Below are 19,529 nucleotides of genomic sequence, written 5' to 3' on the forward strand. Positions count from 1 at the left end.
AATTAGATTGCAATAACCTGTGAATCTGTGAGAAGAAATAAGTCATGAAACTAAATCAGGCTATTACATTTTAACAAAAATAAAGAAGTATGCTGGGCAGATCAATAGCTTCATCTATTTATGACTAAAACGCATTTGAAACTATTTTCCAGTTCATTAACTGAGACAGGGAATGTTATGGTCTGTTGCGCCCAAGTAGCTGACACTAGGCTTGGTGAGAATGGATCAAACTCTTTTATTGCTGGAGGTAGTAAACTGACTCTGGGACCCACTGAGTATTAAACCTTCAAACTTTAGTGGCACAAAGTTTGTGTCTTACAAAGAAGTCTTAGATTAGAAGTCACTCAAAAGAGTTATGACATAGTTGCAGATATATATAGCTTTATATTTCAATACAAAATCAATAGCAACATTCCATCATTGCAAGTGTAGGAGTTACTGTGTTAACAGCAAAATAAATGCTAAAACTGTTTATAATATGTGGGAAATTTCAGCGCAGTACATACATTTCTAATATACTTGCCTTTTTGTCATAATATTAAGAACCTGGCAGAATCTGGACTGCCTCCAAATGCTGTTAAAAATCTTAGCACTTAGACGTAATAGCAATATAGATTAATTATACACCTATGTGAACATTTTTAGACCCACTTTCATGACAAATGAAATGAGCTAAACTTCCCATTAACAATTTGTTCAACATGATTTGGATTATTACCATAATAAAAAATGTTGAAAATGTTTGATTTAGAACTCTTGATGCTTCATATATTAAAAAGACCCACAACAAAATGATGAAAAATGTAGAAGAAAAGACTAGGACACCTTATCATATTTTAAAATTCTGAATAAAGCCACAATCTTTATATAAGCGATTTAGCCACTGTTCTGTTCCCTTTGTAATTTTTTTTTTTTAAAAAACAAGAATAGAAATAGGTCTGGAAGATATTCAGTCTACTCTTCACTGCTTTGTTCCTCAGGCGAAGAACCCAAATAGCTGTTGTCAGACTTTTATATAACTCTAATAATTCTATATGACTATCACATTTCTTTTGAAGTCTTTTTATCTAGAAGTATAGAATAGAAGGCAAAGGATTGACCATTTATTTTTCATGAAATCTCAGGAAGATATTTTAATTTGGGTCATTTTTATTTCCATATTGGCCAGAGGCTATTGGAAAAGTACAGAAGTACGATGCAAAAGAAAAGAAAAGAAAAAGAACAATGATGGATTCTGGAGCTTGCAGATTTGTAAACTGAGCAGAAGAGAGAAATAAAAAAATATTTGTAATGTTAATAGGGGCATAGAATACAATCTTGAAAACCTTCCTTAAATGTTCTTTCTGACCTCACTGCCTAGAATAATTTCGTTCTAAATAAAAGTTGATGCAATGTAAGTTTGTTATCTTTGCAGGTGTTGTGTTTCACTATCGTGCGTCTTCCAGTAGATACACTCTGAATTTCAAACAGGCTCAGGAGATCTGTTTGGAGAATGGTGCTGTAATTGCAAACCCTGAACAACTGAAAGCTGCATATGAAGATGGATTTGAGCAATGTGATGCTGGCTGGTTGTCTGATCAGTCTGTTAGGTGAGATGATGAAGTGGGTTTTTGATGGTTCATCTAATAGCCTGGTTACATTTACGGGATCTTTCATTCACTTTACTTTATTTCATTTACTGTGTTGCAGATATCCTATTAGGCAACCCAGAGTTGGCTGTTACGGAGATATGATGGGAAAAGAAGGAGTTAGATCCTATGGATATCGCCTTTCTAATGAAACTTATGATGTCTATTGCTATGTTGGAAACATAAATGGTAAGCAACACATTTATCTCTTTTTCTTTTTAGCACTGTGCATTGTGGCTAACAAGTTGTGGAAGTGCTGAATTATTATCTGAATACATTAAAGGACAATTCAATTGAAATTTACCTTGATAGTACTGTCTGATGGTGATTCCCAAAACTAGGAAATGGCGTACAACTTGGGTTAAATGGGGCTACACTTCCCCTTAAGGATATTTAAGTTAGGGTTTCAGCCTACTAGTTGAAGTGACCGATGTTGGAAATTGCATAGCAGGAATCCTAGCCTGTGGCCTGGGTGCCCCCTGCCTGACACAAAGTTGCATTACCTCTCACAGATATTGTTAGCGGTTACCTTTCATATCGTGCATTTCAGTCAGAATTCTGCATTTCTAGGTAGACGTAATAAACTTTGGTAGTTTTGAATGAATTCTTGTTACCTTTTCTTTTATTATTTATTTATTATTTTATTTGATTTCTAGACCGCCCCCTCTCCCCGAAGGGACTCGGGGAGGTGTACAGGCACCAAATTAAAAACCATACAAATAATAATAAATATAATTAAAATCGGATTAAACTTTAAACCCCTGTACAAGTTTATAAAAATTAAAAACTTAGCCTTAAGACCAACCCGTGAAATTTAAAAATACAGACTGAGGCGGGAGAGCTGGAATTAGGCCAGGCCGGCTAGATTAAACAGGTGGGTTTTAAGCTTCTTGCGGAAGGAGCGGAGGTCCGTGGTTGTTCTAATATCAGGGGGAAGGTCATTCCAGAGGGTCGGGCCCATCACAGAGAAGGCCCTTCCCCTGGGCGTCGCCCGCTGGCACAGCCTAGTGGACGGCACCCGGAGGAGTCCCTCTCTGTGTGAGCGGATCGGCCGAAGGGATGTGTGGGGCAGGATACGATCCTGCAAATTGTAAAGAGAATTATACCAAACACTGTTCCAAACATTAGGGGTAAGTGCCATCTTTCTACACATAAATATAACATAAGTGGCCCATAACAAAAACCACTCAAGAAAGATTGAAGAAATCCCTGATAATGATAGTGATAATGAATGTTACATTGCAATTAATTAGATTACAACAATACTCATGTCGATGATGAGTATCATTACATGATTAGATTATTAATATTAAACAGGATACTTGATATTGGCAAGAATGATCTATCAGGAATGAAAAAAAATGTTTATATCCATTGACTAAAGTGAGATCAATGCCCGAAGAACCAATTTAGGCTCTTGCTACATTTCACCTAATGTGTTTTTCCTTTGAGCAGACAGCTGCTATTGGGATTTTCTGCTTTATATCCCAATAAATTGGGCAGCATTGGGTTCTATTACATTTGAAGTCTATGTGTTTAAAATATTTCTGATCTGCCTCTGTAGCAGAATGCCTTTGACTGATGCCTCCATGTGGCTCAAGTTGGCAAAAGGCACATTAAAGGTTTTTTGAGATAAGAATATACCTATTGAAGCTCTGCCTCCTCCCCTATAAGCTTAAGATGTACTTTGAAATTTCTATAATTTGTCCCACCCAGAAAAGAGATAATCGTGGAAGGGACATGTGATAGGACTTGTCTGTGACAGCACTTTATTCATGCTATTTCCTTCTCAAAGGTTTAGATTGTCTCTTTCCTTGTTTAAAATTAGACATGGCTTAACACATGAGTAATCTGAAATTATCTATATACTTTTAAAAATCTCATGTCTTTTGTAACATTCAGTTGAGCCAAACAATACATCAGTGGGCAACCATTTTTAAATAAAGGTACCTCAAATAGATTAACTCACAGAATGCATCCCAAATCCAGGACCTATTGCTCCTTTATGATTGAAATTTGAAAACGTTGCAACCACTTCTGTACTGCTGTACTGTAATTTCCAATGCTACCGGGCAGCTTCCCACATGTTGATGTGGAAACCAGCAGGAAATCTAAACTCTATTCCCTGCTGGTTTGCCCAAGTCAGTGGGGAAGCCAGCAGAAAATTGCAAGTCCAAGCCAGTGGGCAGGTAAGTGGCTGCTCCTTGGATGGGGAGGGAACAAGGAGGTGGTGTGCAAGAAGTGCAGTGACGGTTGACGGGGTGAGGAGCATTGGGGGGGTCATAAAGGATGCAGAAGAGTGTGAGGGGGTGCTCAAGTGGTGTGGTGGTCATGGAAGTTGCTTGAAAGTGCAGTGCAAATTGGGGAAAGTGTGTGAGGATGTTGCATGGGTCAGGGAGGGTTCATAAGGTGTATGAATGGCTGGCACAGTGCAAGCACAAACAGATTTAGGGAATATCTACCCAAGCAACTTGCGACCTTCCCTGCTGGCTTCCCCATTCCCTGCAAGCTCCCCACAAACAATAAGTGCAGAAGGTATCAGAAAGTTGGAAATCATTCCCATTCCCATTGCTTTTTGCCTGCCTGTGGTAATTCTGTTGATCTGTTTAGGTAAGGAAATATCTATGAAATGATAGCACAATTGAAATGATGCCACAACAGGTAAAAGTTGTCTAGTTCTTAAATCTATTTTCATTTACTATTCTATTTTATTTGTTATGATTTATATATTTTAATTTTTAATATCAACTTTGGCACTATGTTAATCTGAGTAGAGATTTACAAAACATTTTATTATTAATAAAATAAACATTTTTTTCTGCATACACCAGAATAATTGAATTGTATGTCACAAAAAGCATAATTAATGAATCATCTATTTAGAGTTCAGGTTTTTTGTCATGACTGGGACCATAATTATTTGCTTTGTTGTTCTTCAAGCAAACTGTTAGCCAGTCTCTTGCTTTTTTTGGAACAGGAGCAGTAATAGTGGCAATGGTTTTGGCGATGGTGCATGCACCTGCTATTGATTAAGAAAAAATGATCAGATGTCCTTTAAGTCGAATAGTCCAAATAGGCAACTCCGAAAATTTGGATTTTCTTAACAGTGCTTTGACTTTGGGGAACAGGCAATTAACCTTGATTAGGAGCCAAGCCAACAGAAATCACATTGCTATATATATTCCAAAGAGTGGTTTGGTTTCCATGTCAGTGTTGTTATTGAAAGACATAGGGAAACTAAACTGTCTTGCTCCTGGCTCTGTTGTTTGCCTTGAAATTTTTGCTGAGTTACTCTCAGCATGGATCCCAGCTATCAAAACATTGGAGAATCACTCTTAACTCTCAAATCCCATTCCCTTCTTTCTAGCTACTTTTCATTGCTCTAATGTTTGTGGCTGTGTCATTCACAAGTTTGCCAGATGGATTTTCTCTGTGTTTTCCTGGAACATGTGGGAAAAATACATCTAAGCTGTTTTGTTTGGGAAACTTTCCTTGGCTCTTGCAGATACATTATTCAGCATCTCAATTTCTGCAAAGGGAACAAATCCTCACCTCATTATGGATTGCAGCACTTGCAGATCTAAACTGAAAGCTTATCCTTTGAATGCCTTGATTGATTTTGGTTTACTTTGATGAATTCAATGGAATAGATGTAAGAGTTCCCAACTTTTCCAAATCAGGCTGTATTTGGAATTTTGGAGAACCTGTTGTCATCACACTTACTTCTGGAAATATAAAGCTTGATAGTGATCATTTTGCTTTGTAAAATGCTAGCTACCCCATTTAACTTTAAAAAACAAAGTACAACAAAGAGAGAACTAGGTCATACTGGGTGCCCAGGAGAATCTTTATGCGCACAAAATACTCGACATTAAATATAGTGTTGACGTTCGTGGCACTTTTATTGTTTTATTGAAAAGTTCTGCTGTGATTTAGTCATCTACATAAATAGTATCCTGTTATCAGAGATGTTGAGTTTATACTCAGGTTGTCTGGGAGGAAAGCCAGCACTTCTGTATTCACGGTACATAAACTCTGTTCTATGCAATGCCTTTTGAAAGCATTGTATATCCCCCCCCACCCAATTCAACCATTCTAACAAGATGTAGATATCTCCAGTCATTTGCTCATCTCCAATTATAGGAAAATATTCGTCACGATGAATAGAGTTTTCAGAGGAAGAGACTGTAAATTGCAAGGACTCTGAGGAATATTGTGTTCCCTTGAAATGTTGTCTTTAGGGAAGTCTGAATACCTCAGTGTTGAGGATTGAGGTTATTATCTCACTGTGAATCTCAACTAGATAGTTTTATTTTCCCCCCTGTAGCAGGAAATGATAGAAATTAGTTTATATGAAGGACATTATATGAGGGACTATTAAACATTAAATTTGCACACTCATCCCTAATAAACCTGAACTTTTAGGAATTCTTCCTGTTCTTTAAATACAGCAAGGGACATGATCACATTTATAGAGTTGCTTTGTTGATTTATGATGTTGTCTGAATTAGAACATGGTTTGCAAAAGTGAATTTGAAGTTTGACCATAGGAAAGATGAATGAGTGATACTTGTTGAGGTGCTACTCAATGCTTGGAAACTATGAGGATTAGATAGCAAGAACCAGCTCCAACTCAATCCTAGCAAGACAGAGTGGCTTTAGATTTTTGTGACCTCCTCCCCAAGGTCTCATAATATGTTATTCTTTATACTCAATATATCCCATTTCCCAAGACAGAGAGAGTGCATAATTTGGAAGTATATCAGGATTCCCAATGTCTGCTTAAAGAGCAGAGTGGCAGTGAAGACCAGAGGAGGCTTTGCCCAGATCCTTTGAGCCAATTATGCCCTTTTATTCCGTGGGACAGGGAAATCTTGCTCATGGTTACTTATGCCTTGGTTACTTCTCGATTATAGTATTACAATGTGCTCTATTTGGGGCTGCTCTTAAATACCACCCAGATGCTCCAACTCATTCAGAATGCAGCAAAGCACACAATGTTTATTCTCATCACACTGCTCTTCGTGCAACCTGCACTGGTTCTCAATTCTTTCCAGATGCATTTCAAGATCTTGGTTATAAAGTCCTACATAGCATGACACAAGATGATTGCAGAGGAGCATCTCCCTGAGGATATCTGTCCACCCTACAAGGTCATATAGAAGATGCTGTCCAGGAATTGGTCAGATATAAGACAGTATAGATTGTAACGGAATACTGGGCAGGGGAAGAGGCTCAGAAGAGACCTCCTCTGGGGGTTTTTGGAGGGGGGAGGGTTGTAAAGGAGATGGTGGGAGAACTGTACTTTCAGATATGCAAAATTCTGCTTATGTAGCTTTACAATACAGTAGAAATTGCTTATTTGGCCATGTTTCCTATCTGCTTAAAGAGCAGAGTGGCAGCGAAGACCAGAGGAGGGGACTAGTTGGTGGGGTTGTCACTAGATCCCACTAGATGTTAACATTTAAAGGAAGGAACCTGGAGCATGCCATTTTCGCTTTATATCCCAGCATCTTTTATATATGATTACATCTAAGAATCTAAATTCCTGTGGAACACTCTTGCCCTTGGAATCTGGCAGGCTCTCATTCTTTCAGCCTTCAGCTTCAGTTTTACTCCCAGGTGGAAATAGCGTGGGCTAGAGTGAGGTGGAAACCTCATCCTGGGATGAGGGTGGATGGTTTGCTGGAGGCATCCAAGAAGGATGCCCCAAGGCTCTTAGATTTTCTTTTGGTTTGATGGTATTTATTATTTCTTGGTTTTATTTTTGTTGTGAGCTGCCCAGAGTTATGCAAGTTGAGCAACCATACATATGTTTTATTTAAATAAATAGTAAAGGAATGAAGTGTTTTTCAGGGAGAAGGATCAATTAAAAATGTCTCAGTTAGGAAAGTTTTCATCTTGATTCCTGTAGTCATCAGACTCAGTGACCAAATGGCCCTTTCCAAATCTAGATTTGTCTATTGGTGCCATTTCATCAAGAATTGTTATGTACAGAAGCAAATCAGAAGCTCATTCTAGCACTGTGTTTGTTCCTTCAAACTTGATTTCTGTTTATATACCACTATGCCACATTTTGCTCAAGGTAAATTTCATCAGAACCAACAAATCGGAGCACTAGTAGAAAAATGGCGTCATTTTATTATAGCAATAATGTTAAAATTAAGTTTTCCATTTAAACCATTTGTGGAATGCATTCCTCTTTGAAAAACATAATTTGTTCTTCTATTTTTATAGGTGATGTCTTCCATGTAACTTCTCCCAACAAGGTTACCTTTGAAGAAGCCCAAACTCTGTGTGAGGAACAAGGGGCAGTTCTTGCTTCAGTTGGTGATCTGCATGCTGCCTGGAGAAATGGTTTTGACCGATGTGATTATGGTTGGCTAGCAGATGGCAGTGTGCGCTATCCTGCTTCTGTGGCAAGAATCCAATGTGGTGGAGGTTTACTTGGAGTACGAACATTATATCGCTTTGAGAATCAAACTGGCTTTCCTTACCCAGATAGCAAATTTGATGCATATTGTTTTAAACGTAAGCATATTTGACATTTTAATTGTCCTATTTATTCTAATTTACTGAGTTTTCTTTCTTATAATAAAAGCAGCTCGTGAATTGTTGCATGCAAAGGAAAAGAACTGATGTACTTTTTGTCTATGTTTGGGGAATCTCATCTCTACTTCCCTGATTTCTAGGAAAAACGTTTGCATCATTTCCCCACAAATTGTGTACAATTTTCTATGATTAGACTACAGAATAGTAGCTTAGCTGAACCTTGTGTCTTTGCATATCCAAGGAAAATCTTAACTGTTTCCAATGACTGTGTAGCCTAGTCCAACCTAATATGCTCCAAATGTGTTGGATTTCAACCACACAATTCTTACTGAGGCAGAACTTGGCCACGGATGGGGGAAAGCTCATTTAGAAGGATACAAATTGTTCCTGTTTTTTCAATAATTTTATTAGAGCTTACAAATACAAATATTAAAAAAACTAATACAAGCAAAGATACAAAGATATAAAAAACAAGAAAAAAAGTTGAAAAGAAATGGAAAAAAGAAATCAGAAATGAAAAAGAAGGTACCGTATTTTTCAGAGTATAAGGCACACCTTTTTCCCCTCAAAAAAGCGGCTGAAAATCTGGATGTGTCTTATATACTGAATACAGCATTTTTTGCCTCCTGAAACCTCGCCCCTTCACCAAAATGGCCATGCATAGCTTGTAGGAGGCTTCCAGAGAGCTCCTGGGGTCTGGGGAGGGCAGAAATTAGCAAAAAATGGATGTTTTTTGGCTCAATTTTGCCCCCCACCCCCCAGGAACACTCTACAAGCTTCCTAAGGGCTATTCATGCCCTTTTTTTGGAAAAAAACAGGCCCATTTTCGCAAAAAATGGAGCGTTTTGGGGAGGTTTGCAGAATGCAAAAACTTTTTTTTAAAATTTGCCTCTTCAAAACCTTGGTGCATCTTATACTCCGGTGCATCTTAGACTCCGAAAAATACGGTAAATAAAATATGATTCCCTCTCCCTCCAGACATGTTATTAAAAAAAATGGGTCAATTTATCACCTTCCCTAGTACTTCAATTAAAAAGAACTCTTCTTCCCATATTTTATCCCTTATCGATAGTCACATTGCAAAAACACATCCTTTCATTCTAATCAGCGAGTTTCTATCAAGAGCTACCTGAAATATTCATGCGTTTTAATCTTAATCAAAAAAATCAATTTTATCACCCAAACCTAATCACTTTCTCTTGTCTACATGCAAATAAACTTAGCTATACTGATGGTGATTTTGAATTTACATCCACTTTTTCCTCTGCTGTCTTCTTTTCCTATTCTGTTGCTCCTTTTCTTATCTGCCATATGGTGAGTAGCCAAAATCATTAGGACTGGCATCTGCCATCAATGTTTCACCTATTTAAAATATGGATGGTATAACTAGTGTTCTTGATTCAATACAATACAATACAATACAATACAATAGTAGAGTTGGAAGGGACCTTGGAGGTCTTCTAGTCCAACCCCCTGCCTAGGCAGAAACCCTATACCGTTTCAGACAAATAGCTATCCAACATCTTCTTAAAGACTTCCAGTGTTGGGGCATTCACAACTTCTGGAGGCAAGCTGTTCCACTGATTAATTTTCTAACTGTCAGGAAGTTTGTCCTCAGTTCAAAGTTGCTTCTCTCCTTGATTAGTTTCCACCCATTGCTTCTTGTTCTACCCTCAGGTGCCTTGGAGAATAGTTTGATTCCCTCTTCTTTGTGGCAACCCCTGAGATCAACTTCAAGCCTTTTTATCCTTTGACTTTTTGAGGTGTGAGATCAGAATTTTGAGTGCATGAACCTGAATAAAAACATTGTTAGGGAGCAGTTTGATCAAAGGTCTAATGTCCAAAAACAGCATGATATTTGACATCTGAAGTGGAGCTTTGGAAATGAGTTAAGAGAGCTTTTCTTGGATTGTTGCTGCTGTTACCTTTGTTTCCATCAAGTATTTTTAAAAAGAAACTCCTTATTATAAAGAATACATTTGGATTCTTCTGTTGTAAAGAATATATTTAGGGTACAAAACAAAGCGCAGTTTATAATTATAGTAATTTAGAAATGGTTAATTGTGGGGTGAAGGTGGGATCGGAGATGTACATTCAGCAGCAGGAAAAGGGAAAAGCTAGCTAAGAAAACTTGCTAGCAGCAATGTCTGGAATACAAGGGTGCATGTTTGTACAGTAAAAATCAACCTTTTACTGGGGCCTCTTTACCAGTTATCTTGAAGTAGAAATTTTTATTTACTCAACCCTTGAGCTACTTGCATTACATAAGTAGCATAATATGAAAACCTCAAGTTTTAACTCAGTACACCAGAAATCAACTCACTCATAGAATGTTTGTCACTATCAGCAGAGTTAGGAAATGATGAAGAGTGATGATGCAGCAGGAATGAATTAGACCTGCAAGAAGCACGCACACGTGCCAACACCCACAATCCAAAGCCCCCCGCAGGCCCCACCCCCACATAAGTGCATGCTGTTTTCCAGAAAGTGGGAAGGGGGACAATGACTATCGCTCCTTCGCCCATTTCTCCATCTGGCCTTTTCCCTTCCGGGGTGTGCATGTGCCTCCTTTGGCTTGAAAAATGGCAACAGGTGAGATCTCTCAGAGACAGTTGATTAACATTGAGCTCCACCAGCTGCTTTCAAGTGCTTTTGGCCATTAAGACGGGCGATGGTGTACAGGGTGCACAACTTTCTGGAAAACAACCCCTCCCCTCCTTCTTGCTCTTCTCTGGACCTGCATCACCAGACTGATGGCTCAACTTCAGGAAGCTTGCAAATGTGCCACAGCCAAGCGCTGCCACCTTCCTGGCCCTTTTCTCGACAATTCTCACTTGGAAAAAGAAGAGGCAAGTGGGCTTTTTAGGGAGTTATCCTCACCCAGCAGCGGCTGAGAGAGCCCGTCCATTTGACCACCTCTCCTGCAATGAAATGGGAGGGAGAACTCTTCCCAATCCCTTTCCCAAGTAGCTGAAGGAGAGTGTGACTCATAGGGCTTGGAATATTTCAGCTTAATAGCTTGGGGATGGCCTTGGTGATTGTTTTTGGCCTCCCCCACCCCATTGAATGGGGTAAATCTGCACCCCCTCTGCATGCGCGTACTTCCCCCTCCCCCATGAATGCACATGTGATCTTCCCCTACTCTCCCAAGCATTCACGCGCATCTCCCACTAGCACCAGAGACCCAAAAACTAGCTGGCTGGCAGGAGGCACACGGGCATGCATGGTGGGTCTGAGCTGGGTGATGGCTTGCATGCCAGGAAACAGGGCTCCGTATGCCACAGGTTCGCCATCATGGGCTTAGAGGAAATTTTTGTTTTTTATGGCCAGCCAACAGCATGGTGCCAGAAGAAGGATTTCTGAATAGTATATGGTACAATGAAATATATAGCTCCTAGTCATTTTCAGAGCTGTCCCCCGCTATCACCATTAATTTTTTGGCAAGATATTATTTAGCTGCAAGTCATCAATGTTGCCATCACCATCTTCCCACTGTCTCTATCCTTTCCCACTTACTTGTTCATGTCTCTTCTCTTTTCTGCTATGTTTTCCTTTACACATGGCTATCCCTCTCCAACCACTGAAATGTTTCATAGTCACTACAGTCTCACAAATGCCCATAGATGCCATATTTAGTAGTTGTGGCTATTAGTTTTGTCTGAGAGAGTTTATTATCAGAATAACAGAAGAACAGAGTTGGAAGGAACCTTGGAAATCTTCTAGTCCAACCCCCTGCTCAAGCAGGAAATCCTATATCAGGTCTCCCCAACCTCTGATCTGTGGACCAGCATCGGTCTGTGGCATGCCAGCAAACTGGCCACTCAAACAAGCAAAGCCCCATCCATGGAATGCAGGCAGCATGTGAAAACATGCCCCCTCTGATTCGCAGAAAAATATCTCCATGAAACCAGTCCCTGGGCCCAAAAGGCTGGGGGCCATTCCATTGCAGACAAATGGTTGTTCAATCTCTTCTTTAAAATTTCCAGTGTTGGAGCATCTACAATTTCTGGAGACAAGTTGTTCCATTAATTGATTGTTCTAACTGTCAGGAAATTTCTCCTTAGTTCTAGGTTGCTTCTCTCCATGATTAGTTTCCATCCATTGCGTCTTCTCCTGCCTTCAAGTGCTCTGGCCCAGGAGGCTGCAGGGAGGCCTATTAGGCCCAAAACAGGGCACGGTTGGGTCATGTGCACGGGTGTGGGGATGAGTGGAGCATGGGGGGGAGTCATGCATGCATGCGTAGGAGTTCGGGGCCCCAGGGGTTGTCACGTATGCATTGTATTACACAACGACGAAAAGGTTAACCAACACTGCCTTAAATGAGTCTTTTTCATATTATAATGAACAGTTCTAGCTTCTCAATATTCAAGGGAAAAGCCATGATCTAATGGCAAAGTAAATGTTTCACAGGTGAAAGGTCTCTTATGTTGACTTCACAATGCCTTACAGGATAGTTGGAAAAGAATCATGAAATCTGGATGCTGCCACATAGGATATGTGTTAGAATAGATCTATTGCTATTGGAATAGGCAATGTTTTTGGTGGAGAGGGGAACACTTTTTCAGACACTGATTGTAGCAATCCATTATTTTGTTTTGTAAGGATGCTCATCAGTGGTGGGATTCACTTATTTTTACCACTGTACGCCGCACACACGCTTGCTCACTTTGCACTCGCACGTTCTGTGCATGCGCTTTGCTCTTGCACGTGCCTTCCCTGCATGCGCCCGGCCTCAAAAACATGGCTAATTAGGACGGCATAGTACATAGAGGGGGCCACATGCAATCTCCGTTACCAGTTCTCCCAAACTGGTCCGAACTTGGTGAATAACACCCAGTGGTGGGATATAACCGGTACACCCAGGTTTGGGCGTAACGGTGCCTGCTGGGAGCACCAGATACCATTCCAGTACGGTGCTCTGGAGGGCCCGCGCTTCTTACCTGTATTTGAGCTGTTCGGGGCTTCCGTGCATGTGCACGGATCATACGGCTCCTGCACGATTTTCCGCCAAGCAGCTGGAGCGTCATGGGCAGTAAGTACTAATGCGTGTGCTATGCGCATGTGCGTGTGTGCTGTGTGCATTCATGTGATGGATTTCCGGCCCCATTGCACCGTACATGTTGCAACATGATCCAGAACCCACCACTTGTTCCACCTCTGATGCTCATAAAGTTAAATTTAGGAACGAGCCAATGTTTTTTTTTTCTACAAGCAGTCTTGCTTACTTTTGATTAAAGTTTTTTTAAAATGTCAGTTTAGGAGATATGAGTTGTGGTCTCCAGCTCCATAAAATATATAATGTTAAAGAGAGCATAAGTGACATAATGTTTAGGATATCGAATTATATCAGCAGGACTCAAATTCAGGGTCACTTTTAGCCATAGAAGCTTACTAGGTGGCTTTGGGCCAATTATCCTTTTTCCACATCACCAAGTTTTTGTTGTGGGAAAACTGAGAGGATATCACTTTTTGTGTACTACATTAAGTTCCTAAAGGAAATGCAGGACCACCCTTTCCAGTTCCAAAGAATCTCAAAACAGCTTTTTTCAGGTTGTTAAAAAAAAAACTACATAAATTTGGACAGTCTTTGATGTAACAAATGGTTAGTAAAATAATCTGATTTCTTGCTCTAAGCAATCTGGATTTTTTTTTTATTGGGAACAAGTGTCTCATGTATTGCATCAGAAGAAGCACAAAAAGATATCCCCCAGAACACTTGAATTAAGGAATTCAGTAATGCAAAACATCTGTACAACAACAAGTTGGTTAAAGCTGGTGGAAAGCCTTAAAAAAAAAGCCTCTGTCTGGATCATTTTTTAAAGACAAAAGGCAGATTAATTGTTGTGAATGTCTCCTTTGAGAAGAAACAGCTTCAACCTAAATCCTCTTTTTTTAGCTTACAAATAAAATTTGGTTTCCTGAATGATCCTGGTGAAGATCATTTGGTACGCAGTAATGATAGTCAAATAAACCTGATTTTTGCAAATTGGCAAAACTCAGCTGAAATCTACACAAGCATCTGGCTAAACTGAAATAAAGTTTTTCTCTTAATGAACATGTAATATGAACTTTTGGTTTTTGTTAAACCTTTTCATGAATATTAAAATACCTTGTAAACAAGAATAATGAGACAAGTTCTAAATATGAAGTCCCTGTGAAAAATTAAATGTACTGTAGTGAGAAATTTAAAAGGTGAAATAAAAAGCACAAGCAATCGACAGAATAGGGCAGTGTTTCTCAACCTTCTCAACTTTAATCTACGTGTGGATTTTAAATCGCTAGCCAACAAGATTGAAAAATATTGGAATAGGACATTATCCATTTTATATATTCTTATTGCCTGCAGCATCCACGTGGAAGGTATTCAAAATAGACAAGATGGCGGAAGCAGTGCTGCAATCCAAGCTCCATTGATATGATGTGCGTGTTCAGAGGTGTGGAACTTGGATTACAACACTGTATCTTTTTATCTTTTCGCTGAAAAATTGTGTAAAGGTCCTTCTTTAAACAATTGCAAAGTAGTCAGGGAAGAAAATTATTTGTCCCTATTCCTTTGTAACCTTTGCTTCTAATTCTTTCTTTGGTTTGAGGGCCCTGCCTATATACATCATATACTTTATATGGTTTTTATATAGCTGTTGCATGAAATTATTCTGTAAATCATGATTAGGACAGCGCAAAGTCTATTAGAATTACTGCTGGTTCTTATCATTGCATTGAAACTGAATATTCTCCAAAGTCAAGGAAGTCCTTGCTTACGTGCATTCTTATAATGGAAGATATTGTTATGAGAGCCATTCCTTTGAAATAAAGTGAACTGCTAGTATAACAAACTTGAGTAGACTGCTTCTACCAGTTGTAGAATGGTTTATTGCATTAATTTCCAAAACCTTCAAGCAGAACAGTTTATTCAGCAAAGCATGAAGCTTTCAAACCTTCCTTCAAGTTCTTAATGTGGTAGCTATAAGCTATAAGCAACGGTGTTACTGTTTTGTGTATAAAACACAAATTATTCATTAATGCAGAATTCCTGACTCCAGATGAGTAAAAATAATCACCAGTTTAGAGAACTTAAGGGCAGCCATTTTATCAGTCTGGTATAAAATTTGCATCCAAAAAATAAAGGACAGTGATTATGAATTTAATTTTGTTCTCAGAACAGTTGTGTAGATGAAATCAACATCTCAGAAGAGTTTCATGGCTGAAAATGACTGAATTTAATTTCACAAATTCTGCTGCAACCTGTGGCCCATCTTTACCCAATTAAAAAAAAACTTAATTTCAATTAAATACCATTTAGGGCAAAAAGCTTCATTGAATTTACTTTTATACAAAGTATTACTAATACAAGTCTGATTTTATGATCCTAAGAGGGTTAACCCATTCCATAACTCAAATTAAATAGGATACCGATCACTTTATTGATTTATATCTGTGGAAAATTGATTCATTTAATTTTAATTACTCTCTTCAAGGCAAGCTCACCAAATATTTTTTTTAGGGTCATGGGCTGAGATAAAGAATGTGTGTTCAGTATGTCTAACATTCATTTTGGATTCAAGCTATTATAATTATAAAATGCAAAACTGTAGAGTAAATATTTCTAATTTGTTTATCATTATGTTTTTCTAGGTAAAGAGAATGTAACAGATTTTTCAACGGTTGAACTGAATATTCCTTTGGAAAGTGGATCTGCCAAATCGTTAACTGAACTAAATGTAATTCCTCCAAAAACTACACTTCATCCTTATGTATCTTCACTCACCTCAGAAATGGTTATGGTAAAACAAGAAAAGAAGGAACCTCGGACCATTAATTTATCTACCCTTCTACCTCAAACTGTTACAGACATTTCTGATTTGTCAAAAATGACCCAAACAGAAACTGTAAGTGACTTAGTGGAGATTACATCTACCCAAGATATTTCTGATCTCCATGAAGCAAGTTCTGAAAGTCCAATTGAACAAATAGAAGTAGCTCCAATAAGAATTTCTGTGGATGCTGTGAATAACCTGAGTGTACCTTTAGAAACAAAGGAAGAAACACATATTGGCACTCAGCCCAGCAAAATACCAGTAGAAGCAAAAAGTGATAATAAATTCACAACTGTTGTCATTCCAAAAGAATTGCTGACTAGTATTTATGAATCTGTAGAAGAAGATAAAGTTCTTTTGCCAGATCAGAAGCTAATAACATCTAGTACCATTTCTAAGGTAGATAAAATTGCATCTTCTACGACAATCTTAGATGAAAAAGCCACAGATACACCACATTCAGTAGCAACTGCATTTGAAAGCAAAACAATGTCTACCCCTGCTTATTCAACGGGCTTTGAAATACCAGTGCTTACAACATCTGACAGAATTAGAGTGGTACACTCAACAGATTCAGTGGAGAAGGAAGAGCACACAGAAGCACCTGTGGTTTCAGAGAAGATGAAAGATACTGTGACATTTATTCCAATACCGACAGCTTCAGACGTATCTTCAGGATCAGAAGTATCAATTGGTGAAGGAAGCATGTTTGGGTCTGAGTCTGCCACAAGGCACATGCCTTTTGCCACAAGTGTAAATGAAGTAGCAGGGTTCTTTACCAGCTATGGACCTGAAGTGTCAAGTCAACATCACCTAATAACACCAACACCAGATTTACAACAAGAAACAATTGAAACGGATGCAAAATATGATTGGACTAATGAGGAGAATACAACTGAACAGCAACCAATCTTCAGTATTTCAAGAGAAGATTACCCAGAAATGGTCACTGAAGGTATTGAAATAAAACAACCTTTTATATTTACAGATACCACAAAGACTGCAACTCCTGTTGCAACTTCAGAGAAAGACTATAGCAGTTCTTTGATTTCAGACACCATAGAAAATGAGATTTCTAAAGGTATAGTTACTACTCATGCAGCACTCACAGAAACCCTAACAGAAGTCATTCCAGGGATTCAACAGGAATCTGTTACCAGAGATCTAATTATGCAAACATTGGTCACTGACCCAGCTTCCCCCACTGTTGTTCCAGAATTATATTCATTACCTGAACATGATGTAGCTGCTGAAGGATCTGCATATGAAATAAATCATACTACTACAGATAAAAGTCCTGGTATAAAAATAAGAGATTACGACACAGTCACACAGTCTGAGTTGTCTCCTGGAATCATTGATCCCAAGCTGATCGCAACAGGTGTTCCTCCCATAGAACCAACTACCAAAAGTGAACACAGGTCTTCCTTGGACAAATTGGTAGTTCCCATCTCTAGAGAAGAAGCTGCTCCTGTCACTAAAAAGTTTGATATGGGGGAAGTAGATACTTCAACTCATAGCCCAGAAGGATCAGGAATAAAAGAAGAGGACATAGGAATGGAACCCATTTCATTTTTAGTTAGTGCAACAAGCAAACCAATGGTGGTAACTGGCGTTGGCACCACTGTCGGTACTGCAGTAGATAAAACCCCACCAACGTCAGCATCCAAACTTTTAATTATCAAAACACAGCCACCTCTGATTTATAGGGAGCCTGATGAGGATACAAGTAAAGATGTGCTGATAATTGATGAATCTATTTCTCCCATTAAAACTACTACTGATGATGATTTTACAGGCAAAATGGTAGAGCCAGAAATTGATACTGAATATTTTACCTCATCAACTATCACTGCAGTTTCCCAGCCCACAGGACCACCCACAGAGGTGTTAGAGTCTCAGGAAGAGCCCCCAGCTACTTCAGAGGTTGCTACAGGGTTGGAAAATGAATCTAACATACGTGTATATGTTGTTGCTATTCCACAAAATGATACAGGTAAGATTTTAATACTGAGACTGGATGTTCAAACTAATGTGGATATTTGGCTTCGAGATATATGACAAATTATTTATATATAAAGTAGTTCTCAATTATTGTATGCGTCTTTTATATCTGAATATTGAAAATGGCTCGTAATAGGATATTACTAATAGTTGCTGGTTACGTGGATATGGAAATTGTTACTATTGTTAGATGTTGATACAATATTATTTGAGCTTACTGCTTAATATTACCATATCATTTGATTGACATTCATTACCTGTGGAACAAGACATTATACTTTTCATGGCTTCCACACCATGCATTACTACTTGAGGTAGCATTGCATTAACATTCCATAGTGTGTAGCTATTAACAATGGCATTTGCAGTGCTATCAGCTAAACAAAATACACGATCCTTTTGTTTGTTTACATCCAAACACATTATGAAATTTGGGGAAGGAAAATAATATGTAAATTGGAAGGTTATAATCAAGCCTTTTATTTATTCAGTTTTAGCTGAAGGCACTGTTTGTGCAGCTTTAATCTGGGTATTCAGAACAGAGATGTCATCAGATTCTGAATTATTATGATGATTTCTTCTGAAAGGTGAATATATCATTACTAGAAAAAAATCTTAATAGTGTTGTTTGTAGAATTATAATATATTATTACCCTTTTCAGTTTCCCCCCTCCTAAGCAGCCCATTACCCTTGTAAACTTCACTGAATATTCCTTTCTGATTATTCCATAAATAGAATATCTGTTGTTGCCTGTGTCTGTTGTTTTTCATAGTGAACATGAATAGATTGGCTTAACCTAGAATTACTTTAAGTGCAATATATTTATTTATTTATCATATTTGCATAGCTGCCTGACTCACAAGAATGTGACTCTAGGTGATGTATAACATGAAAGCTTTTGTTTAAAAAGTCTCAAGTGATTGGATTAGTTTCTTGTCCCTGGGATCCTTAAGTCTTTCCATTGTTAAATGAATATTTTCTTATCTTTTTCCCAATGATATAAAATGTATCCAGTTTGCAGATTATATAATTACAGTGCTTTGTACACTAGTTAGCATTGTACTAATTTTATCAGTAGTTGCAAACTAGACTAGGAACTTAAAATACCTTGGAAGATGATAAATGGCACGGCACCTCTACAACATTGGATTTTAAAGAAATAGTAATTCAGGTTAAGGATTGAAGATCTGGGGAGTACACCAGGAAACAAACCTCCTCAGCAAATTTTCTATTTAAGAATTGTTTATTGAATGACAGGTTCATGGATTAAAGTGAGACTTGTCGTTTAACAGCAGTTTAGAAAGTACTGAGACTATGACTTTTGTTATATTACAAATAATTTGCAAGCCAGCATCTTTACATAAATGATTGAAAAAGATGTTATTACCAGATTTCACACCAGCTGTGTCTTAATTTTGTTTTAAAATATACGCTTTCAAACAATTTTAAACTAATCAACTATTTTATGAAAAGAGCTTCCTATTATTTTTTGGTGTTGTTGCACGTATGAGTTAAAACTGGTCATTTTGT

General features: G+C 38.3%; 1 protein-coding gene across 7 annotated transcripts in view; it reads left to right on the top strand.

Moving 5' to 3' along the window:
* The window catches only part of VCAN (versican), a 101,830-nt gene that overhangs the window by 36,642 nt on the left and 45,659 nt on the right, over positions 1-19,529 (top strand). For 6 of the 7 annotated variants that reach the window (XM_081942669.1, XM_081942667.1, XM_081942672.1 and 3 more), the window contains 4 exons: positions 1,415-1,589; positions 1,690-1,817; positions 7,866-8,159; positions 15,813-17,990. In XM_081942669.1, coding sequence (XP_081798795.1) covers positions 1,415-1,589; positions 1,690-1,817; positions 7,866-8,159; positions 15,813-17,990 — 2,775 coding nt within the window. The remainder of the gene's footprint in view (positions 1-1,414; positions 1,590-1,689; positions 1,818-7,865; positions 8,160-15,812; positions 17,991-19,529) is intronic. The other variant, XM_081942673.1, reaches the window with a different exon arrangement.

Source organism: Natrix helvetica (assembly GCF_964273705.1).
Source record: "Natrix helvetica genome assembly, chromosome: 2".
Taxonomy (NCBI): Eukaryota; Metazoa; Chordata; class Lepidosauria; order Squamata; family Natricidae; genus Natrix; species Natrix helvetica.